The sequence below is a fragment of the Natator depressus genome, chromosome 12 (genome assembly GCF_965152275.1).
Source record: "Natator depressus isolate rNatDep1 chromosome 12, rNatDep2.hap1, whole genome shotgun sequence".
NCBI classification, from domain to species: Eukaryota; Metazoa; Chordata; order Testudines; family Cheloniidae; genus Natator; species Natator depressus.
In genome coordinates, this window is record NC_134245.1 from 30,599,777 (window position 1) to 30,627,693 (window position 27,917).

Below are 27,917 nucleotides of genomic sequence, written 5' to 3' on the forward strand. Positions count from 1 at the left end.
TTAATTTTATCTAGGTCTGTATTTGACCTCTATTTTTTCAGGTATTTAGGCAAGCAAACCACTTTACTAAGGAAAGGGAGCACAGTGTGTTATACCCACCAGAATGACAATACGGGGCAGGCTAATCTCTCCCCCCAACTCTCATTTCAGTATGATCTGAGGGGAGGAATCCTATGGGAATACTGCCCCTGCCGCTCTCCTAGCGCTCTCTGGGCAGGTCAGTAGGGAGGGATAGCTGACTCATACCTACCCACATCCAGCCCTACATAGCCCGCTGTCAGGCTGGCTGAGAAATGCGCAGTAAACCCATATATCCTGGCCTGAGGTCACCTACTAATGGGTAGAGAGTCTCCGGACAATAATCTCCCTGCCGCCCCCCACCAACCCCTTCTGCCCATGTCAGACTATTGCAGCCCGGGAGCTGTCTAGATACGCGGGTACCTGGCGCCAGATCAACTCGTCGTCATAGATTTAATTGGGATAGGCACTCACGGGGGCTACCTGCGGGGCTGGTGATTCGTGCTGCGCAGCTACTCTGTGCACTGCGGTAGGGCTGGAAGGACCAGAGCCCCCATTCAACCAGCTGCAGCCATTGCACATCCCAGCATCACCCACATTCAACAGGAGGCAAAGGCTGAGCGCAGCCCCCTCCTCCGCCGCAGCTTTGCAGCCCGCCGCCATGGCCAAGGAAGGCGCGGAGAAAGCGGACGAGACGGAGCAGATGATCGAGAAGGAGGGAGGCAAGGAAGCTGCCGAGGGTAGCGGCAGCCTGCGGGCAGGGGACACCAAGGAGATGCGAGCCGTGCTGCTGTCTGGCTTCGGGGGGCTCAACAAGCTCAGGGTGTCCAAGAAAGTCATGCCGGAGCCTCAGGAAGGGGAGCTCAAAATCCGAGTCAAAGCCTGGTCCAGTATCGCCTCTCTCTGCCTCTCCCCCATCCCTCCCCGCCCTCCGTAGGCAGCAGCTGCACCCCCACTCCCTATCCCCTCGGCAGCATCTTGTGATCGTGATGGTTGCACTTGTGTCTGGGGCGGGTGTGGGACCGTGTCAGTTTCAGGAAGGCAGGAGAGGGGGAAGGCTCTGTCCTTGCAATGCATGGGGAAGGGAAAGGGGCTGGGGTCAAAGAGGAAAGAGAGGTAAATAACCACACAGCCGTCTTGCCCAGGAACAGGGTTCAATGGGCATTTCCATATGTTCTTGAAAGCCACTTTTATTCTCAATCCCTCTCCCTCCCCTTGGGTCTGACAGTCTCAGGCAGCCTCTAGGAATAGAGCATCCTGTAACTTGACATGAATGTCTGTGTATGTTTCTGGGTAGTGATTTCTGCATTTTGAAGCACTCCTTTTCCTGCTCCTTTGAGTTCCTGTTAGAGAAGACAGGCAGCAAATGGTAATCCACCAGGGTGCTTGCTATTAAATTGGTTACCCCTCCCCCAGGCCTGTGACTTTGCAGTGTTTCGTGTAGCAGATTTTTGTGCTGACCCTTTATCTGTAAAGTTTAGCTTCAGGTGTTACTATTTTGCAGGCTGTCCTAAGTTTCCCTTTGTCAGAAATTGCAGATTGGAGCTCTCTGGGGTTGTTTGATTTGTCTCTCCCCCATTTGAAGTCAAAAGGTGGTTAATTATTTCATTAACTTCCCTCATTCACCATTTTCTCTCAACCCCACTTCTGAGCTGCTTTGGCAGTTTTTCTCTCTCCCATTGCAGGTCATCTTTCCCATATCTCTCTCTAACTTCAGCAGCTTACATTTTATTTTCATTTGACAGCTCCAGAGAGCAAATCTATACTGAGAACAGTTTGTATCAAAATATATTTTCTCTAGACAAGCCAAGAATAAAGGCAAAGCCATGGGTGTTTGTGCTGCAAGCGGTTGTTGTTTCACTTCTAATGCCAAAAAAGAGAATAATATTGCTTTTAATGTTTGAGTTTCTCAGAGCTGATTGGAAGAATTAGAGATATTTGGCCAGCTACGTTTGGGGGGTTGTTTTTTTATCTGAGAAATGTTGGTGTGCCTCTGATTGGTTGCTATACTGCTGATCAGCATGACCTTTCCTTTTGCTACTTGCCATTATTTTCCCTCACTAGACACTATCATTGCCATTTTTTTCCCAAACTTCTATTTGAGCAATGGCAGCAGATCAAGACAACTCTGCACCAGCCCCAAAGTTCTTGTGAGGAATTGGTGGGTGGTTAGTGACCAGTCAGGATCTAGAAATGTTTGGTCCAAACCTTCCTGTTAAGAACAGTCTTTCAGACAATCTAAACTGGATTTTTCTGTTCTTAAGTCTCATATTTATAATTAATAGAGGCTAAAACCTAGAATCTGTCTGTGCACAGAACTTCCTTTGCAGTCACGGATTTTTCAGGCCAGAAGGGACCACTATGATCTTCTAGTCTGTGAAAAATTCTTTGGCCTTTGTTATGCAGAAAACCAGATGTCATTGGGAGTTAGGTCCTCTGTGCACACAGTCAGAGGAGTAGAGCACTGTAATCACACAGTGGTAATCTGCTGCTATCTAAATGCTCTGGCATTTGTGGAAAATAAATGTGAAGGTGATGGCTGAGCTGTTTATTTTAGAAACAATCGACACTGAAAGTGACACTGGTTTATGGTAATGACTTTGTTTTATTAGTGTATCCAAAGGGTATCACTGAACCCTCTGTGTTCTGATAGGTTTGCAAAACAGACGCACTGACTGTAGACCTCAGTCAGACAGACACTGGCTTTTCCATATTATAATTTTGTGAATCAGCTGGTCTATTACTGATGAGAGTTTATTTTCCTCCTCACTTGCATCAGTGAATTATGGTCAGCTATCCAGCAACCTGAATGATTAATATAGATGCAGGATGGGATTTTGCCTCCCTTTTCTTTTTCTTTTCTTTTTTTTTTTTTAAGTGTCTTGCAGATTACGGGCACGATGGGAAATAAATGACAACAAGTCCATGTTGACTATATATTGAATATAGTGAAACTTGCTTGGTGGTTTATATTGATCAGAGCTGTAATGTCTTTTCACTGGCTTTTTTTCAATCATTAAATATTTAAAAGTTAACATTTGTCATTTTGAATGAGGTGTGTGTCTGTGTTCCTTTTAAAATGCATAAGTGATTGACGGGACTTACTTCCATGTCGGCACATGAATTTCCTCTTCATCAAGACTGCAGACCTCTAGGTGTTACAAATAAAAGTAGTTACCTGTGTAGTGAATACTTCGCTGTAAAATAATACTTATCTTTTCAATAGGCTCCAGGGGCTTTGTTACTGTTAATAAACTGTTGGAGGTGTACACCCATTGTTTTTGTATCAGTGGAACCACTCAACTAAATGACTACTTTGTAGTTATGCTTGGATCACTTATTACGCTATGTGTTTTTGAAGCTGTAGCACAGCTCAAGGTGGAGGAACGTGCAGATTGGTAAAAGGCCATGTAGCCTACCATAGCCAATGTCTGTTCCCAGCTGGAAGCAGGCAGAGGGAGTGAGATCAAGTGGTCAAAGCCTGTTTTGAGCAATTAGTGGGAAGGGATTAGGTCATTGACCCTTGTGTTTGTAGCTGGTAAAGAGAGAACAGGGAGTAGAAATGGTGCTGGCTGCATGGGTTTGGTTGGAAGATTGGTTGAGGAAATGATGAAAATGCCTGTTGTGGCCAGTGTAGCAAGCTCTTTCTAATATAAGATGCAGCATGCATCTAGGATGAGCTTCTCTAGCATTGCCTACTCTGAGTAATACATTTAATGATGTCAGTGTAAAGAGAGCTGCCTCAAGCAAAAGGGATTTTATAGATGAGATTTGTGGGGAAGGGAGGGAGAATCAAACCAACCATACAGCTTTTGCTAAATATTAGTTAGAAAACACAAGAAGAGGCACAGGTACCTGTACAGTCTGTACATACTCATTGCAGCAATCAAAACAGTTAAATTTTACCTTCCTGTTTCAGAGTACTATAAATAGGAGAAACTTGGGACCCACTGTAGAGTTGCTATTAGCTTGAAGCCAGATGAATAACTTTCTTCTTTGAAGACCTGAAATATCAATGATTTGCCTGAAAGTTTCTTTCATTTGTGATGAGTCATATGTTAGCCTCATTCAGTGACTAAGAGATGGAGCAATAGTCAGAGCCCAAGCTGAATCACAGCTTTTGCATATTCCCTATAATTATTTCTTGATTGGTAATGATGGAGCAGCTCGGCACGGCTATATTTACTTGTTTATTTTGTCTGGGTTTAACAAAATGCCTGAGTTCATACTGTTTTCAAGATCAGATAAACAGCTAGAACAAACCTACTCCAAATACAGCAGTGAGCAGAAGACAGGTAATGATCTCCTATAATTGCCTCCCTTTATTTATTTTTCATCTTGACATGGTAGCTGTTGCTGCTGCTCCTCATGATGCATATGCGTAGATGGGAGGCAGAGGTGACCCTTTCTGCCGCCTTGGCATTTGTGGAAGAACAGAGCTGTCTCCTAAATTAGAAGCAAGTAAAAGAAACCCCATGTTTAACAGAGTAGCACATGGTGTCGAATGTACCCTTAAAGATTAGTCTTATTCATATTTCATGTGTTTCTCTAAATAAAAGGAAAGTATGAGCTCTCCTCTTAAAAAAAAGAAGTTGAGAGTTCCGGAGTCATTTTAGATCAGTGGTGGGCAACCTGCGCACGCGGCCCATCAGGGTAGTCTGTTGGTGGGCCGCAAGAGAGTGTTTACATTGACCGTCCGCAGGCATGGCCGCCCGCAGCTCCCAGTGGCCACGGCTCACTGTTCCCGGCCAATGGGAGCTGTGGGAAGTGGCAGCCAGTACGTCCCAGCTGCCTATGCCACTTCCCGCAGCTCCCATTGGCCGGGAACAGTGAACCGCGGCCACTGGGATCTGTGGGCATCCAAGCCTGTGGACGGTCAATGTAAACGCTGTCTCGCGGCTTGCCAGCGTATTACCCTGACAGGCCGGAGGTTGCCCACCACTGTTTTAGATAATGCAGGCAAAGGGAGGAGGAATATGGGTCCAGGTCCTCAAAGGTATTTAGGCTACTAATGTCAACTGATTTCAGTGTAAGTTAGGAACCTACATATCTTTGAGGATCTGGACCACAGGGCCTCTCTGTCTCCTTACTTGAGCTGATATAAACCCAGTGACTTCAATGGGGTTAATCCCGAGTTACACCAGAGAAAGCAAGAAAATCAGATCCATAAGATAGTACCAGCCCAACTTGGGACATAGAGGGCACTCTGCAGCATTGGCATTGTGTTTAGATAGGGGCCAGGGACTGGGCGATTCAGAGACCTGGAGTGGGCAGCCCTGCACTGGATGGGGAAGGGTAAAGAAAACAAATTATGTCTCCACCCCCAGACCTGCAGAGATTATCAGGGAAAAGTAATACAGACACAAAACTCTCCGCGTTAGGGAGCCAACAAATGCCATGCTCCCATATAGTAGACGAAGGTGGAACCTCAGAGTAGTTGCAGTGGCCCTGGGTTCGGAATTCAGATACACCACTGACTCTGTGGTGCGCAAACCCCTGCCCAGTGATGGAACAATCAAGAAGGGGGTGATTTAGCCCATGAAGTTCAGCTTATTTGACATTCTTGTTAATATCACTGCTATTTCACAGGCTAGTCCAGCAGAACCCTTGCCTTGTTGTACCAATAAATTAAAAACCAGCAGGATCTTATTAAAGGGAAAAAGGCAAAATACCACATTTATTGTGAATACAGAAAGAATCATAGTCTACAGCTGTAACATTCCATTCAATCTCATCTTTATTCACTCATTCATTCATACACACACACACAGGTTCTGCAAGGTTGTTATCATAGTAAGCAGTTAGTTATAGCTATAACATTCCATTCAATCTCATATTTATTCACACATTCACACATACACACACACACACACACACACAGGTTCTGCAAGGTTGTCATCATAGTTACCAGCCTTAGAGTTGCTCATGCCAAGCCACTGGCCAGGTGGCCTGGACATGAGGAGGGAGCAGGGCCTTGTCAGATGCTCATCTGATGCTCCTGGAAGTTGGTTTGCAGAATCAGACCCCAAAGTTCTCACTTTTTAAGAGTCTATTTTTATAGGAATTTCTTCCTATGCCAGTCTATGGGAATTGCTTCATCATGCTGTTGCTGAATCAATCAGCAGATAGCACATTCCTGACGGCTCCAAGAAGTTATCTTGTTCTTTGGTTCTCCCATTCTTGAGGCTGTTGGGTGGATTCCAGTCTGCCCTCCGGGGGTCCTCTGGTTATTTCCACTTGACGCCTTCTTCAGCTGATGGACACTGGATTCTTAGGCTGGCACCTCCCTTATCATTCAGTTATTATCCACACCAAGCATCCATCCACATACATCCTCTATCTCTATTTTAATCACAATTGTTAATACAACAAAAGGGCGGGGAGTCTCTGGGTGCTGTTTCTGTTGTTAGAGTATTGCTTTGAGTCTCTGTGAATTGCTTTGAGAACAGACTCTGTCTTAGAATGTACTAACGCAATTAGCAGCTTGCAAGTTTCACACATAGAGGGAGAGAAACAGTACCAAAACCCAAGAGACCTCTTAATTAGTAATACCCTGGAATTTAAACTATGGGGAATCAAACTCATTTGTGATTTTAATACAGAACTTCTTTAATATGATCCAACAGCCTGAATGCTCTGTCCTTGGGGATTAGTTACCTGAGTCATTCTATGCCTTCCTCCTCAGATTCCAATTGCATCCAAACTTTTACTTAAAATGAAAACTACAGTTAGAACAGAACTGAACTATGCGCCGATCACTTTCCCACTGCATACCTACAGTCCGCCCTCAATTAACTACTGTGTCTTTCTTAAGCCAAAGTCAGGAATCCTATCCTTCCATCAGGACACCAAAACAAGCTATTCTGTAAAGCAATCACTTATTTATCAATAGTTCATCTTCAAACCATGTCCCCAGTGTGCCATTCAGGTAGTTTACTGGGGAAATTGAAATTACCCATAATGAATTGTCCCTGCAGACTTGAAGTGTCTTCAATCTCCTGTAATATCATCTACAATTATGCTAATATTCCTTTTACCTGAGGTTTTTAACCAAAGAGATTCCACCCTATGGTCAGCTCCTAGATGCTAAAAAACCAGTTTTCTGCATTCCCCAACCTTTGAGGAAGGTTGGATCTGAACTTTGTAGCTCTAAAGCAACACCTCCCCTGACCCCCTATGCAAGACCACCTCTCCTTCCTACATATATCATAAGCAGGGATTGTCATACAAGTAGTAATATAGAACAGTATTAGTATCCCATTGTTCATAGAGGGAAAGTGATTATATATTCGTGTGATTATTCTTAGACTGCCCTTTAGTCACTGTCCAAATTACAGCAAAAGCATCCACGTCTAATAAAATGGAGGCCACAGCTTTCAAATACCAAAGGTTTGTAGAGAAAGGACTGAGGAGGCTGTTCTCTTGTGCCAGACAATGAAGCCAACCTGTCCCTTTCAAATTAGAGCAGGCATAAGGAATTTTGACGAGGGATTTCATGAGCCCTAATGTTGCACAGATAATTAATAGACTAGCAATTTACCTCTGGATTCTCACATTCAAATTTATTTTAAGCTTATTTAAAGATTAAAAATGAGTTTGCTTGTCTCATCGAGCCCTGTTCTGCTCTGAGTTACCTCATTGATGTTGATGAGGATTGTACACGTGGCCTTATGAAATGGAAATAGAAAATGGAGTTTCAAATCAGGCCAGGAATGAGTCAGAGAAATGAAACTTTGCCCAGATGCCACTATTTGGACATATATTATACATGCCCTTTTTGATAAATGACAGATAAGCCAAAGTACTTCTCCTGACACAGTACCAGGAACATTCAAAAATATACATGAACAAGTCATATACAGGAGAATAAAAATGTGATGGGGGGAAAGAAGCCAGATAGTGTATGACTGAAGTATTTAAATATCAGGGCCAAAATCAAACTTGATTGCTCAGCTATTAATTAAATTAAATTCAAAATTTGTTGTTATATACCCCAATACCACAATTATTTTAGGGCTGTCAAACAATTAAAAATAATAGTTGTCATTAATTGCTCTGTTAAACAATAATAGAATACCAATTTAAATATTTTTGAATGTTCTACATTTTCAAATATATTGATTTCAGTTACAACACAGAATACAAAGTGTACGGTGCTCATTTTCTATTATTTTTTATTACAGGTGTTTGCCCTATAGAAAAGATTTTTAAAAAAGACTTACAAGTCGAAGCATGAAGGGGTATATGAATGTTTAGCACATCTGGCACATAAATAGCTTGCAATGCCAGCTACAACAGTGCCATGTGAATGTCTGTTCTCACTTTCAGGTGACATGGTAAATAAGCGGGCAGCATTATCTCCTGTAAATGTAAACAAACTTGTTTGTCTCTGCAATTGGCTGAACAAGAAGTAGGACTAAGTGGACTTGTAGGGTCTAAAGTTTTACATTGTTTTGTTTTTTGAGTGCAGTTATGTAAAAAAATACAAATTCTACATTTGTAAGGTGCACTTTCATGATAAAGAAATTGCACTACAGTACTTGTATGAGGTGAATTGAAAAATATATGTCTTTTGTTTCTTTACAGTGCAAATATTTGTAATACAAAATAATATAAAGTGAGCACTGTACACTTTGTATTCTCTGTTGTAACTCAAATATTTTTGAAGATGTAGAAAAACATACCAAAATACTGATAATAAATTTAAGTTGGTATTCTATAATTTCAGTTTTAATTGTATTGTTTAAAAATATTTGTGATTTATTGTTTATCTAGTTAATTTGTTTTGCATTAATCACTCGAGTTAACTGTGATTGATAGCCTTAATTTTTTTTTAAACTCTACACCTTTGTGTTCCTTCCCAATCCTGTTCTAGTAACAAGTTAATTTTAATAGATATGAAATTTTGTATTAATGCTGCTGCTGTTTCCTGGGGATAAAGACAAAAGGCAAGGAATTGGTTTGCTAGAGTTATGTAGTCAGGTTCATAATTGAAAACATGCCCATTCAAAAAATATGTCTGCCAAGTAATTCCATCAGAATGAGTAGGTGCATACGGGTTGGTGCACTGAGGTGTGATGATATATAGATAAAATCATATGTCTTTCTCAAATAGCCACAGTCATAGCCAGGTCTGTGTGTGTGCCCCCTGCCTGCTCTAATGTCACAACCCCAATTCCTCGGCTTGCTCTTACATCACAACTCCACCCCCAGTTACCTAGTGGGAGAACATAAGAAAGGTTAATTAAATAACTTTTGTAAATAACTCTAATTGTTGAAAGATCTAGACAATGGTCTCCAATGAAGTCAACATTTGTGAGCAATGTTGCCTTCCAGGTGTGTAAATTGTTTTTAAAATGGTGATCATTGTGAGTGTCTTTCTCTTAATTAGTCCCAAAAGATCTTTATCATTCAGAATTTTCCTACCCTATACATAACATTACAGAATATGAATTGCCTTGATAGTTTTCTGATCAGATGCAGCCTTTCCACAATCATTTTTAAGCCTTGAACCTGCAATGTGCTGTACCCCTGCTAACCATTCTCACTGTAGGCTTAGTGCAGTCACTGTGTACAAGTGTCTTTTTATCTTTCCCCTGGGTCTTCAGGGAGGACAGATGGCCCAGTGGTTTGGGTACTGGCTTAGGGGATCGTAGGACCAACGTTCAGTTCCATGTTCTGCTGCGGGTTTCATATGTAACCTTGAGCAAGCTGATTAGCTTCATTTCCCCTTCTGTAGAAAGGATTTAATAATGCTTCCCATGGGGGTCCAGGAGAGGAGATGAGCACAGTTGGGATAAAAAAACTTCCCATTGAAATGTCATGAAAATGACATCCCTATGACTGTCAGTCAGGAGACACACATGTTAATTCTGCAACTTTGGTTTTCAAAGTTGTATTTTCCAAAAGTGGCCCATAATCTTTCTCATGCACAAATCAAAGATGGGTTGAGGGCACTTTTAAAATGTTATCCACAATTGCCTGCAATGTTTACGTTAGGTGGAATTTCCACTGAAGTTCCCAGTGACCTAGATCTCACCATGAATTGTCTTGGTTTCATGGTGTCACTTTGTCTTTATCCTGTTTTATGTTTATCAGGTTTGTCCATGTCTTTGTTAGTACCCAGATGAAAACCCTGATCTTGCAAACACTTTCACATGAGTGACTTTGTATGTGACCAGTCAATGGTTCTATGTGCGTGTGAGAGATGACTCATGTGCATAACTTTGCAGAATACAGGGCCTCAGTATACATCTCTTCCAGCTGGCAGTAATTATGGGGCTGTGCTCTGAAACAATAGACTGGGGCTGTTGTATATTCTAGCTAGTTATGAATGTAAGGAGTCTTCAAAATGTGTGCATGGTGTTTGATGGGTCTGCAATCTATATAATGGGGCACTAGGTAAACAAAATACTTTTCCCCCCTGTTTTTTTTAAAGGTATTTTATTTTCATAAAATGAGATGAGATACAAAGACAAGGTAAGGAGGCCTCATGATTTTCACAAAATTGAGCATAAAAGGAAAGGTCATCAGAGATTCTTTTGAGCAGCCACCTACATAAGATTTCAAAGACCTGAATCAATCTTTTTGCAAAGACTGTTTAAAAATGATCAGGTGCAAGAGCATCTATAATAGTTTATTGATGATAACATCCCATTTGATGTTTAATAAATTCTCACTAACTATTTTGTTCCTTGCTGAGATAACAGCAGATTCCTCCCTGGTGTAACACCAGTAATTTAAGTGCAGTTACACCAGGGTTGCATCTGGCCCAAAATATCTATAGCATGTAACAGTGGATTATATACAAACTCCTAACAAATATCACTTCACTGTTTGCATTTTTGAAGTCCCTAAAGAATATCTCCAATCACTGCATTGTCCTTTCTCTGAAATAAACCTCAGTTTATCAGTGCATACTAGGGAACTTTTAGTGCTCATCAGCAGGATCCATATGGACAGTTAAGGTGCGGCATGTTGACGTGATATAGATTTACCCTCCAGCATGCCCCACAGTAAATGTTCAGGTAGACATGTCCCTCGGTTCACACACAGATGTACAACAGTAATGCTGAGACCTAACCAGGCCAACCTTGCACGTGCTCTATGTACCTTGAATAGCCTAACCATCCTCATTTACAGAAGTAGTCTGCTTTTCACAGAGCTACATATTTTTAATACTGAAAGATCTGTGCATATTTCACAATAATTCAAAATGTCTTGTATAGGGTCATGAGGTATCTCAGGGGATTAGTAATGAGAAGGATCCTTTCATCGTTAGCTCACTGATCTGACTCTGATCCAGGTGGTAATGATCTCTGGTCTGAAATAGTAGTTATGACTCCAGTGCAACCTCTAAGCATAGGAGCTCAGTGTAATCACAGATCTAGTAGCCCTACCTCCAAGACAGCTGACTTAGAGCCAAGTTGTTCCATGAGAGAAGATGTGAATTCCCTCTGCCCACCCAGGTGCAGGAGAACAATGCAGCATTAAAAACAATGGAAGCCTTCAGCATCTTTCATTGTCCTGGCTGAGTTTCTCCCCCTCCTAGCCCCATGTTAGTGTTTTGATTTTGTTTTTTCTTGTGTTTACAGTGGTTTAAACTTCATTGATCTGATGGTGCGGCAGGGGAATATCGACAATCCTCCCAAGACACCGCTCGTTCCTGGATTTGAGTGCTCTGGGATCATAGAAGCTCTGGGGGACAGTGTGGCAGGATTTGAGGTAACATTTCCTTTATCTCGTAGTGTGATCAAGGACCCAGCATTTGACTAGGACTGGAGAAGAAAGGATTTAAGGCCAGACTCTGCCACCCTTGCTCCCTTTGAGTAGTATCTGAAAGCTTGTCTACCCAGTGAGTCAGTGGTCAACAAGCCAGGGCAGGATTCTACAGTGCACTAATCTGCTGCACACTGATTGGGCTTGTGGACCCTCCTACAGTGCACCAGAAGTTCTACAGTGGGCTTTGCCGTATTCCTGTGTGAAACATAGATTTATACCCTGGCTTCCCACACACTAACTCACAGCATAGACAAGCCCTTACTCTGCAGGTTGCCCCATTGACAATGCAGGGTAAGAAACTATCCAATAACTAGGGAGTGAAGGGACAGCACTGGGCCATTAACTAGCAGCAGACACTTCCTACAAGAACAATTTTCTTGTCTAGTAAGCTAAGATAAAACCACACTTATCTGAACCTTGATTAGTGAAGAACTAATTTAATCATAATGAGATCAATTTCCCCAGAGCGACATTTAAATTCATGGAAAAAGTTCCCCAGCTTATCCAAACCCTCATGTATACGTTCTGTTCAACAACGTCTCACTGGATTCTTCCTTAGTGGGGAAAAATTCTATTACTTCTTGCTTTTTAGTGCATCGAGAGTCTTTTTATTTTTAATCAGTTTATCCCATTTCTAGAAATTCCTTTTAAAAACATTTTAGGCTGCTATATTGTGCTTAAAGATCTGCCTAGATTGGCACTTCGGGGCAAGTATCCTTTTAACATGCAGAAGTCGAAATAAGTTTTAATGTATCCTCTGGTTTCCTGTTCTGAAAGCTCTATTGCAAAGCAAACTGACTTCAATGTTTGCCCAGCACCTTGAAGCTGAAAAACCTTATACGAGTGTGAACTGTTGTTAATTATCATTGTTTCATTCCAGAAGCTTGTATTTTAGTTTTCCCCTTGGTCCAGCTCACCAAAGTTAGTTAATAATATGATCACAGGCCTTCAAGATTTTTCTGATTCTGATCTTGGCACTGAGTGTAACGAATGCTATAAATGAGACTGCATTTTTACTGAGCTGTAATTCCTGTTATAGAAAACAATAAGACACGCTGCATATCAAATTATGTCAGGGGTGAAATTCATTGATGTGCCTGGTGGTCTCATGTGGGACCTTCTGGGATATAATAGCGTTGTGGAGGCAGTGGGCAGAGCAATCTTCACAGGTTGGCCATTCTTTCATTACCTACCCATGTAATCATGCTGCCCTGCTGCCTCCTACTCTGCCAGTGGTGACAGCCTCCATTACCCACACGTCTGTTCCTCCTACAGGTAAGTTTGTGCTTCCTTCCTTACTGCCCCTTATGCATGAAAATGCCCCGCCGGAACTAATCCATAAAGCTACTACTGCCACCTCCTCCAAATTCCTCTTAAAGACTCACTTCTGCCAGGATGCTTATGATACGCTGCCAACTGGTAATGACGAGGCAGGAAGCCAGGAGACATGGCTGAGATAATTTATATTCCCTTTTTATTTATACGTTAAAAGAGTCAAAATAATTGGACTAGAAATCTGCTAATTTTACGCATAGTCCATCTGCGTAACCATATTTCCTATCACTGTTACCCTCCTCTTCCCTCCCCTGTACGTTCCCGCTGTTGCTTAGTCTCAGTTGTTGGGTCTTGACTTAAATTAGATTGTAAATTCAGGGACTGTCTCTCTTATGCTGTGTTTATACAATGACTAAAATAACGGAGCCCTCGTTCTGCTTTGAGCCTCTAAGCACTGCAGTAAGACTAATAATAATTTACTCACCCTTCATGCAGGGAAGGGTGAATTTCACCCTAGTTGTACACTGTTAAATGACAAATAACAGGGATCTCATCTGATCTCATCCCATAGCTGGCACCAGGTATTTTAAAGCATTGTATTATGTGTAAAATGTATGGCATCCCACTCTGTTTTCCATCATTTATGTTAAACACCTCTCTTAGCTGAAACCTTCTGTTTTAACTTCCCACAGTATTTTCTTGATTTACGTGCAAATCCTGCTGAACCAATGCAACAGGGAGGTGTGAATCTCCTGAAGGAGGACTGCTGGGCATGTGTCAATGATTTTATCGTTCTTATCTCAGCAACATGTTTTGTCAATGTAATGAAATAGTCCCGCCCCCTTTTTGGATCCTTGTATTTTTTTCTCTTTTAAGTAGACATTGCATAAAGAGAGCTGTATTAGGCAGCATTATTGTTCTTCCACACCAGCTTTGTGAACAGTGCTCAGTCACATGACAGACCATGGTCCATTTGGTTTCTAATAGGGTCTCATTAGGAATGAGGCTAGTATTGCTTAGAACTATTTTTTCCTTCAAGGAATCACAGCTTTTCAACTACCTTTTTCCTATAAACAATGATTTCATCGTTTGAAATGTGTACTTTCAGATGTGCAGATCTAGCATTCTTAATGTTTTTTTTTTTAAAAAGGGTTAGACTCTGTATAAAGCTGAGGAAAAATAATCCAGTGTATAGAACTAGTATGATGAGATTCTGCTTTGGATTAGATTTTTGTCTGCATTTTCTGGTCTAAACTTCTCTAATCCTTTTGAAATGGAAATCAGACAGCTATAGGATATGACTGTTTGCTTGAATACCATTATGCCTGACTGATTATACTGGGTCTCCTTTAAAAGTCATGATCAAGGGCATGATATGAACAGGGCAAATCATGCTCACTCTGGTAGAACCATCCTCTAATTAAAACAAGTCTTTGTAATTTTTAGACATATTTTACAACCTGGCATCCCTGTGTGCAGGGTCAAAAAGGCCAAAAGTTAAAGCCCAAATCTTGTACACCACTCCCCATAAGTGGACTCCATTTCCATGCAACGCCAGTGAAGTCATTGGGACTCCATGCTGTGCAGGATTAATGTGTCCAGGATTCGGCCCATGATCATTAGTCTGCAACTGAACTCAGCCTTTTATCTCTGGCATAGCCAAACTGGAATTTAATGGGTCTCTTCATTGACTGAGGATATTACAAATCCAGGCTTCTAATGGAAACCCTCATTGATAAAGGTTTCTAAAAATGTTCTCTACGTTGAATAAAAACCATCATTTAGCACAGCAGTTGAAAGGCCTGTTCCTACTTCCCACTGAAATCAATAGCTAAATTCCTATTGACTTCACAGGAAACAGGATCGGGCCTTTACCGTTTAAGAAGCTCTTAATTCCGGTGGCGGTGCTCATTTGCAGAGATCTGAAGTGACGTGCTGGTTAAATGCTATAAAATACAGTAAAAGCATCCTCAGTAACTGGCAGGAGAGACCTCGGTGCTCTACCCCCTTCAGTTCTGTAGCTATTTTTTTTTTGTAATTGAGTGTATACTGTAAAGTGCTAAAATCTTGTGCCAACTAATCTTATGCAGAAGCTGTATGTTTAAAAAGTAGGCACCTTTAGAACAGTGGAAGAGAAACAGCAGAACTGTTGCTGGTGACACATTGTTAATATGAAGAAGCATTTCAAAAGGAGGAGGAATTTCAGTGAAATTGGAATGACGGTTGTGTTCACCGACTTCATCCGACAAGACATAAACCTTTCAGAACTGTCACCAGCACTTTAAATTTTAAATAACCTACAGTATCCCAAGGCCAAAGAGATGAAAACATCTTGAGAGGCCAAAATGCTTTTGTACTGTAAAAAGGTTTTCTGAGGCAGCTGTCTCAGCACACCAGCTGCCTAATCATCGTCAAGTTTTCTTTTGTAAGCATGACAGCAAAGGAGAACTAAATGCAGAGGGGCAAAACTTTCCTCACCGTAGTCACATGAGTTGTCCTATTGGACCAATTTCTGTTCTCACTTACCCTGGTGTAGTCTTCTTGAAGTTTTCCTACACCCATGCAAGTGAGGAGAATTTGCCTTGCATTTTCAGATATTCACATTATTATTCTTGGCTATCTACGGGGAATTGCTGTCTGAATTCTCAGAATCTGAAACTGCAATCAAAGCCGCTAGATAAATGTATGAAACTGATGTGCCTGCACTTCAGCCCAATGCCCAAGAAGCACTTAATGTGGCTAATATAATCTCACTCCATCTTCAAATTTATCTGATCTCCATTTTGTATTTGATAGAAGGCATTTTTCACTAGAGTGTGTGTGTGTGTGTGTGTGTATATACTAGTATATACACACACACTAGTGAAAAACACCTTATATATATTTTTTTTTCTATCATAATTGGGTCTTCAGTTGCAGGAAAAAAGAAGATTGCATTGCTCCTTTAATTCCTGTGGACAGGAGCTGATTGATTTAGAAGCTGGCATAAGAACCGAAGGACACAAGGTTGATGTTTGAAGTCCTATTTTAAAGTTATAGGATCAAATTCTGTTCTGTCACACAGGTCTAAACCCATGGTAGCTATACTGACTGCAGGGGAGTCACTCTGGAAATACATTGATGTAGTTCAGGGCAGAATGTAGCCTCAGTAGTTAAGATCCTTGTCACATATTGATTATCTCCAGCAGGCAAAGGCAGTTTAAATATCTACTTAGAATAACATAACTACAAAGTAAACAGGTAATGCTAGCATTAAAGTAAAAGGCTAAATCACTGGTACTCACACTTTCATATTGTGGTTTATTTCTTAAAATAGAAGGCCTCCCATTCCTATGTCCACACCTCCCCATGCAGCAAATATATTGCCTGGAAAAATAGCTTGTGAAAAATTCTTAAGATTAGGAAGGCCAGGTGAAAATAAACTCCCTTTTAGATGGGGTTGCTTAGTCATGTCCATTCACTTTTATGTTGGTGCTCTTCTAGCCCTGCTCCCACATGCGGGACTTGCTTTCATTAGTAGCAAAGCTCCCCTCGCAGCTTGGACACCCCACTGCTCAAATCTTTTGATGTCACTTTGTAGTTTGGTCCTCCTATGTTAGCTACCTTTCCAGTGTTAGTATTGCCTGCAAATTTAATCCTGATTTAAATTTTTACCAAAGAAACAAACCAGCAGAGAAAGACCTGAAGCAGAGTTGTGTTTTTGTTTTTAAGTAAAAGTTTAACTGATCCCAGTTAAAAAGTTTAACTGAACCCAGCCAAGGCTGGGCTGCAACAATAATTGCTTCTTCATAATCAGTGTGGCAGAAGCAGTTCTGTGGACAACCCATCATCCATAAAGGTTGGTGGGAGAACTTCTGGTCATGTCACTTATATTCTAATACAGTTATTCATGGATTCAATGTTTTATAGCATTTTGTAACCATTCTGATGTGCATGCTTACTATCCTAATAATCCCAATGTCATTCTTTCTATTACTGCAGATTGGAGACAGAGTAATGGCTTTCGTAAACTACAACGCATGGGCTGAAGTAGTATGTACCCCAGTAGAATTTGTCTACAAGATTCCTGATGACATGAGTTTTTCTGAAGCTGCTGCCTTTCCTATGAACTTTGTAACTGCCTACATGATGCTCTTTGAAGTGGCCAACCTAAGAGAAGGCATGTCTGTGCTGGTTCACTCTGCAGGAGGTGGGGTGGTAAGTTGGTGCATTTAACTCTTCTTGTCATATGAATAACTGAAATGGTCTGATGTATGTTAATACACAAAAGGGGGCTGAGTCTCGAAGTTTGGATTCAGATCTAAACTTCCCCATGTGTTGTGAGGGTTTTTATGTTTCCCATCTCTATCTAATACTAAACGTATTCAAGGATTGATTAGATAGGAGCTCTAAGCCAAATAAGAGGCTATCCCAATAAACAAACAAACAAAATGAAGTGGGAGGGCAGAGTTAAAAGAGCAGATATTGATTAAGGGGTAGAAATTTTGCCTGTAAATCTGTGTTTAGGGAGTAGGTGATATGCACAGAATGTCCTCTCTGCTTCTGCGCACAACCTGGAAAGGGGGTTCTACATCTTCCACAGCAAAGAGAAACATTGCAGGACTTCCTAAGGCCAGGCCTGAAGTCAATAATTACAAAAGACAAGTGGAGTTGGAGTGAGCAATGGCTACTGAGTGTTACAGTCTGACACCTGCAACAAAGTACACATTGCCTGAGCAAAGCACCAGCTGGATGGATTCAGGGGAACACGACACTAGCCAACCAGCAAACAAGGAGTCAGCAGGTCTGTATTACAAATCATGTAGGCTGTGATTCACGAAAGCACCTAAGTATGTGCTTAAAATTAAGACAGACAGTAGAATTTTTGTATCTTTAAACTAACGGGGCTTTCACTATATAGTTTATCCACTCAGGAACTGCAGTAGATCTCTGCCTTCTCAACTGGAGTTCTCTCCTTTATCCTTCAAAATTGTCTTTATTTATTCTAAATTAATATTCCATAGTCTTCTACCATCTGGCAGCCCTCAAACACCTTATCCTTGATTTTATGTCTTTACCTCTTCTTCCATAGTCTTCTAAAAGATAGGCTGTAATTAAAGGAATAAATTCATCAGCTCTTTACACAAAATATTTGTAGCCAAAGATAATCCTGCTTGCAATGAACAACCCTCTTGGAATACTCCAGTAAATGTCTGGAATTTATAATCTTATTACAGTTCGGTGCAGTATGGACTAAGGAATTATGGTCCACTTTGTTTAATATTAATCTTTAGTGTGGAATTTGGAACTGTTAAAATAACATGGGGCTCCATATTAAGGGAAACTGTGCACTTTGCTGTCACTGTAATAACTTATGACTGAGACTTTCATTTAAGGCACTAGATTGTACAGGGGGGCACAGAACCAGAGCTGCCTGAAAGAAATTTCCATGTAGACATTTCTGTATAAATTAATATGCAAATTTGCATAGAATCCCAAAGTGTGGTCCCTCTGAAACAACAAATCCATTATCTCCTCCTACACCCATCAGTCACCCCAATGCAGATGTATAAATCCTTCCTGTTATATTCTATCAATTCTCCATTTCCTCCTTGCCTTCTCCATCCTCCCCTCCTTCCCCCCATCAGTTTCTGTTCTCTCTCCCTCCTTTTCTCCATTAACTCTCCCTTGTTCCTCACACAGAGGCGTCTTCTCCTATATATATGGTCTGCGTGCTGGGTTCATCCTGTGAGTATCTGCTGCTGTTAGGCAGTTGGCTGTTTCCCTGTCCTTCTCCTGACAGTTGTTCAGTGCTCTCTGTGTCTATCGCTAGAGGAGCTGAGGGCAGGGGAGATGCTGACTCGCTGTTATGAGGGGAGGGAAGGAGTCTATCACCAGCTCTGCCCATTGTGATTAAATTACAGGCAAGGAGGCCAGAGGTTAAGCAGGACTTTGCAGATCTGCACTGGGCCAGTGGGAGCTCCAGGAGATACTGGACCCCCCAAGGCACACAGTGATTTCCACAGCTAGCTGGCCTGCAGGGATGGGCTTTGGATACTATATCTCCACAGGTGCTGTGTTGTGCGTTCCCCCCTGTAGCCAGCCAGCTCTGTTGGTGGCAGCGCATGGAGGATTACAGCCAGAAAATAATCGATTTGCCTGACTCCCAGTCCCATATCCAGACCATGTTGTCTCTCCAGACCTTACAGGGAAAACTTCACTGTGGAGGTTAGTTGGGGGGTTTCCACCTCACTAACTGAAGCTGAGTCTTACAGTGAATGTGCTGACAGACCCCGATTCCAGTGGGCCCAATACTAATACTCCATGTATTTAAAACACTGAAAATTTAACAGTATCCATTGAGCAAATGATTCCCAGGAAGTTCCTCATTTAATAATACAGGAAAACCAGCATTCAAATCACTTTGAGAAAAGATATTTTCTGTGCTCTTGTATTAACAGATGCAAAGCCCATTAACATTTGACAGCAAGTGAAAAGATTGGCCAGTTGATTTCTAAATGTCATAGAAATTCCTGAATAATTTAATGAGACAATAGACCCCTGTGGTACAAGAACTTTGCAATTGTTCCTCTCTTAGCAATGCTAGTTCATTATTCTAGTTACTTCAGGCATTTTATATAAGAAAACTTGTTGATTTGTTAAGTTCTTGCCTGTTCATTTTTGGATTTCCCTCTGGGACAAATCCTGCAGCCCTTTCATTGACAGGAGCCAGAGAAAACTCCCACTGACCTCTGTGTATATTCTGCCTGTTTGGTTTTTTGTTGTTGTTTTTAAAGAAATCCTTATGATATTTAGTATAGCAGCTGACCTTCTGCTAATATCTGTTCGGGGATATGCTCACTGTGATTGGGTATACTGTCTCTTTAAAGTCAGAGGGGGGAGCTTGGGGGCCACGTAACCCCCATTCCAGGAGTTCTCTGGCAGACAGGCAGATACTGGGAGACCGCAAGTGGTCACAGGGTAAAAACTGTTTTTTTTGGAAAATCTAAGGTTACTAATCTTTCTAGAGCCTGGAACCAGGAGCTTTGTAGCATAGAACAGGGCAGCCCTGTCTCCTCTCTCAGCCAATCAGGACGCAATCTGGGAAGGAGGCCAGTATATAATCTACCTATTCCTTCATCATGGGAAGGACCCTGGTTGGAAGAGAGTTACTTGCCTTCTAGCTTCTCCACAGCTTGAAAGAAGATGGAGCTTGTTTGACTATGCCTCTAAAATTTGGGGGACTATTGAAAACCCCACCCAAGGTAGGAACGCTTGAGGGGGAGAGAGGGACAAATGCTGTAGGGCTTTTGTTCCAGGTTTTTTTTTTTTTGTTGGGAGAATTCAGTTTGCTGCTAGTCTGGGCAGAGTTGGGTGTGAGGAATGTAATCATAGAATCATAGAAGATTAGGGTTGGAAGAGACCTCAGGAGGTCAGCTAGTCCAATCCCCTGCTCAAAGCAGGACCAACTGTAATGGGCCAGCTGGAAGAAGCTGGCTCAGGGTTGTTGCCTAAATGAGGAGTGAAAACTCCTTGGGAAAAATACTGTGTGTGTATGGCATGTTGTAGGATGCCCAGTCAGTCATTATCCGTAACTTTCAAAGCAATGAAGAGGCTCCAAGGAGAGGGCTTGCCATACTCCCTGTTTTAGGCCCTCATTCACCAAGGTACTTAGGTATGTGCCTAGCTTTTAGCACATGAGAAATCCTATTGAATTCAATGGGACTATTCATGAGTTTTAAGGTGGGTAAATACTTAAAAGCCTTGCTGAATTAGACATTACACACCTTCTTAATACCCCAAAAATGCAACTTAAATATTCAACATCTTTTTATTGATCCATGCATGAATCTCCATGCTGGGGGTAAAAAAGGGAGAGTTCTCTGGAGGTTTAAAAAAAACAGTGGCAGGATGTAATCACGATATGCAGGTCCAATTATACCACGTGGACCCTAGAAGGGTAAGTCTTCTATTTCTGGTGGTCTTTGAATGAGAAGTCTCATGGTGGGGCTTCTATCAGCCCTAGGAATGGCTATGAGTGTTTGATTCAGCACAGAGTTGACCCCCTCTACTCGCTTGCCAGGATAGCATTGCCATATCTCTACAAAAAATACTCATCTGACAAACAAATGGAATAGTAACATGAACCCCAGTGGGACTTTTTGCCTCAATATAAAGCAATTAGCTAGTTACTTGAGATGAAGGTTCATTAGTGTTCAGGTGCAGCATGAGTGAGTTCTCTTGCTCTTGGGTCATACAAGAAATGAACGTTTGAAAACAATTTAATAGGGTTAAATGTTTAATTCTGGATTATGGGAGATTCAGCGTTGATTTTAAAAAACTCGTTTTCCCCACTTTCAGCACCAATGAGACCAGCCCTTGCCATGTAGGGCTTGTCAAAATGGAGACATCCAGGAAAGTTAATTCAACTGGACCAAAGTGGATTCATTAAATTTCTGTGTGGTCACTCTCCTTCACAATTAAAAGAGGGTGTTCACACAAAGGTTTAATGTAATTTAACTAATTCACTTCAAATTCATACCTTTAGTCAATTTGAATTAACGTTGTCTCCACGTGGACAAACCCTTAGATATCTAATTGTTTGAAACGGGCTCTTGTGGGTATTTCGACATCTGAGTAACAGCAATTGTTCCTCTGCATTACTGAGTGCAAAGTTGCACCCCTTAAAATGGTGGACTTCAAAATGAAGGCTGGGCTGAAAATGAAGTGCTATGAGAATAGTGCCATACGGGATACATTAAGAGAAAATTTTTTTTTTTTTAAAAATCAATCTAGCTATGGTTTGTTTCTTTATTTTATTAAGGGTAGTATTTTTCAAAAGCACTCAGCATTAGCCTAGCTTTGCTTATTGGTCATAATTTAAATGGGAGTGGAACTATCTCAACTTTGAGCTCTTTTGAAAAATCCCACATTAAATGATGTATTACATAGATTAGTATGGTTAGACCTCAAATTACAGCATTTCATCCTCTACGTCCATAGAAAGAGCTGCACAATGTGACCATGGTGAGCTCTTAGGTATTACCGTAGGAAGTGCTTTCAGTAAGGCCGAGGATTGTTCCTGCAGACTTGGTTAAAGCAAGAGCTACTCCCATGAAAATCTCTGAGTTACTTATGAATGCTGGTGTAATTCATGCATTCCTCTGGTGGAGGTGACAGGGCTTCAACCCAAGAGTTATAGAGCCTGAGACAAAATGCAAAAGAGTCCCACCTGTTCCAGTTTACAGCCCATTCTCTCTCCTCTCTGTTGTTTCCCCCTGCTCTTCACACTCTCTGTTGATTCTGTTCTCTAGGGAGACTAAGGGATCTTCTCTGCCCTTCCTCAGAGGTCAGGGAAGAGGGAGCAGCAGGCATCTGCTGCTGTGGATGCCAACAGGTGGATAGGAATCCTCCTCCTATTGGACTTGATCCTCCTCCCACTGAAGTCAATAACAAAACTTTCATTGACTACAATGGAGTAGGGTCAAGCCTATTGGCAGGAGGGTTCTCCTCTCCTGGCCTTTTGAGACAATAGACCTGACACAGCTGCTGGGCATTCATGCCTTGGTCCCAGCCCTTCTCTTTGCTTTTCCCTGGGCACAGGACCCTCCTCTGCCACTCTGAAACTTACTTGAAGAGGATCCGGGGGAAGAGACGCATGGAATAGAGCGAGCCTGGAAGAGGAGTCTGGTAGCGACCTGCATGACACTACAAGACCGCTTTAAAAAAACCCCATATATTTCATCAGGGCCCCCTGCTAAACCCAGGGACTAGGACAGTGTTAGTGGTGAAAGAGTCTAGTTGGCCATAATTTGGCATTCAGTAAACATACAAAACTAGTGTAACTGGCACACAAAGAGGCTATGGCGGGCAATGAGAAGGAAGCAGAAGGGCAGGGCCCTGTTTTACCCATAGTCTTATTTTTCTGGGGTTTTATCCTCCCCTTCCATCTTCTATATATGCGTTGCCCATGTTTTGCACACCTGCTGAAAGTCATAAGGGTGTAAATTGCACCACTTCATCACTTAACCTCCAGATACTGTTAGGCGTTAATATTGAATGACTCTCTTGCACTAGTATTTCAGTTTCACATGAGCTAAAATTAAACTTACGCTCATGCAGAGACATTGATTGCAATCCTCTAGCTGTGATGTGACCTTCACTTTCAGGTTCAACATCAGAGGAAGTGCAAGCAGCATGAGTAGGTTCCGGACCGCGATCTCGTACGTTTGAACTTGAAGGATAAAACTGGTAGGACAGCGCTTTTAGGTCATAATGACAGCACTGTTTACTGTTTGTCAGGTACTCTTCATTTTAATTGGCAGACACGGCAGCACACATTTTCCCAGCAAACCAATCTACGTGAGCGATGATGGCGTTTTTTAGTTTAGCTATTGATAACTGTGCCTCTGTAGCCTTAGTACAAATCTACAAGGTTTTATTTTGGGGGGGAGGGAAAATATCTTATTTTTAAGTAAGTGAGAAGCAGAATGAGGAGTGTATGGCAAACATAAGCAGTGGCATATTGTTAGCAACAGAAATGGTGCAAAATATTCATGAAGAAATGGCAAGCCTCAATTAAAGTGTGGGGAAACGTGTCACCAGGCCAGGAAAGAATCAGTGCCATGCAAAAATCTGAGGTCCTTGCCTCAGTGCACAGTTTATTCAAACACACAAACTCAAGAAGTAACACAAAACAAAGCAATTCCCCTGACCGTAGCAAGCTGTAGTCCCCAGAGGCCACAGAAAAAGCCTTTTCAGCCATCCCTCCCCAGAGGACAAGTCCCTTCCTTAAATCCCTGTTGAGTCATGTGAAAGGCAGGAGGCCCTTATTATTATTTATTTGTATCCTGTCACATAGGGACTTGCATTTTTGTTCTGGAGTAAAATAGTATAGTTCCCTTGATGTTAATAGAGCAGTGCTGATTTACACGCTTTGTTTTAAATTGAACACAACTGGCCAATTTTGCAGGTGGGGGGAGGGAAACATTTTGCAAATTTCTGCTAAAAAATAGGCCTGCTTTTGCGTAAAAAGAGGCTATTATCATTCAATGATCCCTGTTTTGATCAAAAAACTTTCTTCTGGTATAACTAAAATCAGACCTGTCCCAAATCTGTTCATGAGTTTGAACTTCTCATATTCCATTTCACTACTCAGCAATGTTTGCCTTTTCTACTGGCTTCCAATTTCCCTGTTTTAATTGGAAAATGACATCTTCAGGAAGTGCGTTATTGTGTAGGTTGATGTCTCCTTGCACCTCAGATATCTCATTCTAGATGCTGAGAGGCTATTATACAATCCTCGCCCACAGTCATCCTATTCAGAATGTTTTAACACATGTATCCCATAACGTATCCTGAATATAGGCATTGCTTCATGTCCACCTATAAATATGAATATACCAGGGGAAAAAAATCTGATAATGAATAGTAGGTTCTATCCACATTCAGTCCCAAACAGGAATCTAATACAAGGTTGAAACTGAATGATTTAAAAGAATTGAGCAGTATCTCTAGACTTGACAAAAATTAGACTAATGGAAGGATATTTTGTTGTTTTTTTTTTATGCTGCTCATTCTGAGATATTAGATGTACTGTGCATTACCTTTTTTAGATGATTTATTGACTCAGGTTTTAAAGCTGGAGTCAATTTATATCTAATCAAATAAACAAATTTCATACACAGAAATCTTGCTAAAGGTATTTTGGGTCAGAGTCACAGCTAGGGCAAGTTAGCAAGTCAACGTAGCTATGCCAGTTTATACAAGCTGCAGATCTGGCCCATTTTGATCAAAAGGGAGGTTGTCAAGATAAAAATCTATTATTTTTTTTTTTTTTTAAAAACCCAACTTTCCTGTGGTCCCGGTAACACCTTAAGATTGTTAAAAGAAACTTACTTAAAAATATAATTTACTTTTCATCATCCATGCTTTTTCTCTAAATTGAGTGAAATTCATAAACAATGGAACTAAACTGTCAATTTCAATTTTATGTTTCTTAAATTTCACTTTTTTGGTTCTCCTGTATGACTAGCAAAACACTACACGTTTCCCACTCTGCAGGTGAGTAGCTGAACTTAAAAAAAAAAAAAAAAAAAAAAAAAACAGGCCTTTTAACTGGACCTTAAAACATTCACACACAATATTGCCATTTCTACTGGATTTTGTAGCGACCCAACATATTGGTTCTATAAGTTGATGTTCATGTAAATAAAATCCATCAAACCGTCTTTGAAACTTGCTTGTATGCCAAGTACAATATTATGAGAGATTTCTTATATTTCCATAGAAGCACTTTAATCTGAGTCATTTATTTCTCTAAAGACTCTAACTGTGATGTTCTGCATGATAAGCAGTGTAAAAATTACAGGTTTTGGAAATAAGATTAATTCTGTTTCAAGAAAATACTTCATCATAACATTGATTGTTTCAATGAAACAGCTGATCACTTTATCCAAAGGCTGCTAAGTCCTATTAAAGGTAAAATTAGTTGTCAAATGAGATTTGGATTTCCATGTTTTATTTTCTCAGTTTCAGAAAACAAGAACCTGTTTTGTGGCTATGCATCGGGATTTATTTCCAAATATTAACAATTCGGGGGAGGGAGGGGAAGAGTGGTTGGTGGCTTTGGTCTTTTGTTGCTGGGTTGGTTTTTTTGTGGGGGGTATTGTAGTCGTGCATGTTTAATCACATAAGTGCTAGGCTGGTTTAGCAGTGCATAAGTGATTACTTCTGGTGAAATCCTGCCTGCTTCCCCACCCCCACAACATCCAGGAAGCAGGCAGAAGGCTAACCAGCAGTGAAGCTGCTGATGTGGTTCTGCTGTGCAAGGAGCAGGTAGGACTGGAAGCCCTCTCAGGTCTGCATCCATTACAAAGATGTTCTCTCAAGTGGAACTATCCTAGCAAGCAGAAGATATGGGCTGTGGTTGGCATATCCTCAACTGGGTGACTCCTCTGGCCAAATTGTGCTCCTTGTAGAGAATGTGCAGCAATTCGTCACCAGGGTTAGTTGCCAAGTAGCTTCACTGCTGCTCCAGGGCAGGAGAGGGGAGGACTCTGTTCTCTCCAGTCTCTGCAGAAGTCCTCCATGCACATCCCATTTCTGCAAGGGGCCCGGGACTGGACCCTCAGGTATTTGTAATTAAAATGTGTAACCTCATAAACATGAACTTTTAATCTGAACTATACTGGAAGGAAACTAAATGAGTTAAGGGATTAGAAAGGAGATTTGAGAGATTTGCATAGCCACAGCACTGCTTTGGCATGCAACCAAATTCTACCTGTCTTTACTTAAGATTTGAGTCCAAAGGTACTTGACTTCATTGGGAAAAGCATGTAGGGTCTTGTATCAGGATCTGGCCCTATATCTTGGTATGGAGGGTCGCAGATGTACGTGTGAACTACATCTCCAAAAGAAGAGAGAGGATATTAAATTAAGGTCATTTGTCCTGAGAAGGAGGAGTAGGGGAAGAGAAACTTACACAAGAGTCTTCTTAGAATTGGCTCCAGACTCTTCAGCATTCTTGTTTCAGCCCACTATAAAGGTATCTTTATCCAGTTTGGACTTGGAACACCCACAAATGTCAGAGGGATGTTGTAGTCTGGGGCTTTGGTCAGGCTTGTATCTACAATGGGTGCACCACCCAATCTGCAGCAGGTTTGGCACACATCATTTCTTCTTGTGCATTTTCCTAATGGCCTGGCACTCTCTTGGAAATGTGAAACTCTGGGAATTTTTACATCATGTATATAATGGCTTTCTACTATAATAGTTTGACCTTTTCAGTATTCAGTGTTTTTGATTCAAGGAACATTTATTCTCCCCTTTCCTCCCAAGTTAAAGGGACTGTACGCAGAAAACTAAGTATATTCTAGAACAATGAGAAGGTCAGAGTTTGACTTCATTAGCATCCTTCACAAAATATCCATTTATCATCATGGTTCATACTGGCCCAGTCTGGTTAGGAGGCATCAAATTGGAAAATGGCACCAAATGAAACCAGTCGCATCTCAGAAGTGTGGCTACAAAGAGAAAGGTACAAAAGCCAGATCTTGTTTCCATTCTAAGCTCATGGTTTAATTTTCTGGCATGGGCGCGGGAGGGTTAAAATTGGATTCAAAACAATATAGCCAGCTGAAGGCGGAAGTGAGTGGGAGACTAGTAAAAGAACTGGGTTCCCTATGTTTCTGAGGGATGAGGAATTCCCTCTCAAGCAAAAATGGCCGATGGCAGCAAGAAAAGATGGCCTGTGCTTTGAAACACTGGAGTGGGATTCAGCAGGCTTGGGTTCAGTTCCTCGCTGTGCCCCAGGTTCCCTGGGTTACGTTCAGGCATGTCATTTAACCACTCTGTGTTTCAGCATCCTCCTCCATTTCTCCCCCCTTTGCTTCGCTGTCTGCTTAGTTTATAAGGTCTCTGGGACCAGTGCTATCTCTTGCTGTATATTTATACAATACCTCGCACAACAGGGTCCCCGTCTTGAAGCTTCTAGGAGTTACCATAGTATAAGTAGTAATAATGTCCTTTCCTGAAAAACACCACTGAATGGACCTCCAATGAAAATTACATTCATCCTTATGTGGAAGGATGCCAAGGCTCACAGGGCTATCTAGTTATCCTAGTGTAAATAAAAGCCCTGATTACTGATATTTATTATATATATCACCAGGAGTTCTGTTTGGAATGAACAATAAGTGTGTTTATCCATGAATGATCTTACTAATCATGCAGGCAGTTTACAAATGCCAACCTTTGGCTAGAAATATAGCAAGGGTTTGCTAAATTCAGCCAGACATCATTATTTGAATCACAGTGCCAGTTCTTGCCTCCAGGTCTCTGTGAGATTACACAGGCGCAATCAG

At 41.4% G+C, this 27,917-nt stretch overlaps 1 protein-coding gene across 3 annotated transcripts in view; it reads left to right on the top strand.

The window, feature by feature from the left end:
* The first annotated feature begins 460 nt into the window (after positions 1–460).
* Positions 461–27,917, top strand: part of VAT1L (vesicle amine transport 1 like) — a 92,089-nt gene continuing 64,632 nt past the window's right edge. The window contains exons 1-3 of one of the 3 annotated variants that reach the window (XM_074968806.1): positions 461–903; positions 11,613–11,742; positions 17,056–17,271. In XM_074968806.1, coding sequence (XP_074824907.1) covers positions 680–903; positions 11,613–11,742; positions 17,056–17,271 — 570 coding nt within the window. In that variant the 5' untranslated portion in view covers positions 461–679. The remainder of the gene's footprint in view (positions 904–11,612; positions 11,743–17,055; positions 17,272–27,917) is intronic. The other 2 variants (XM_074968808.1, XM_074968807.1) reach the window with 2 other exon arrangements.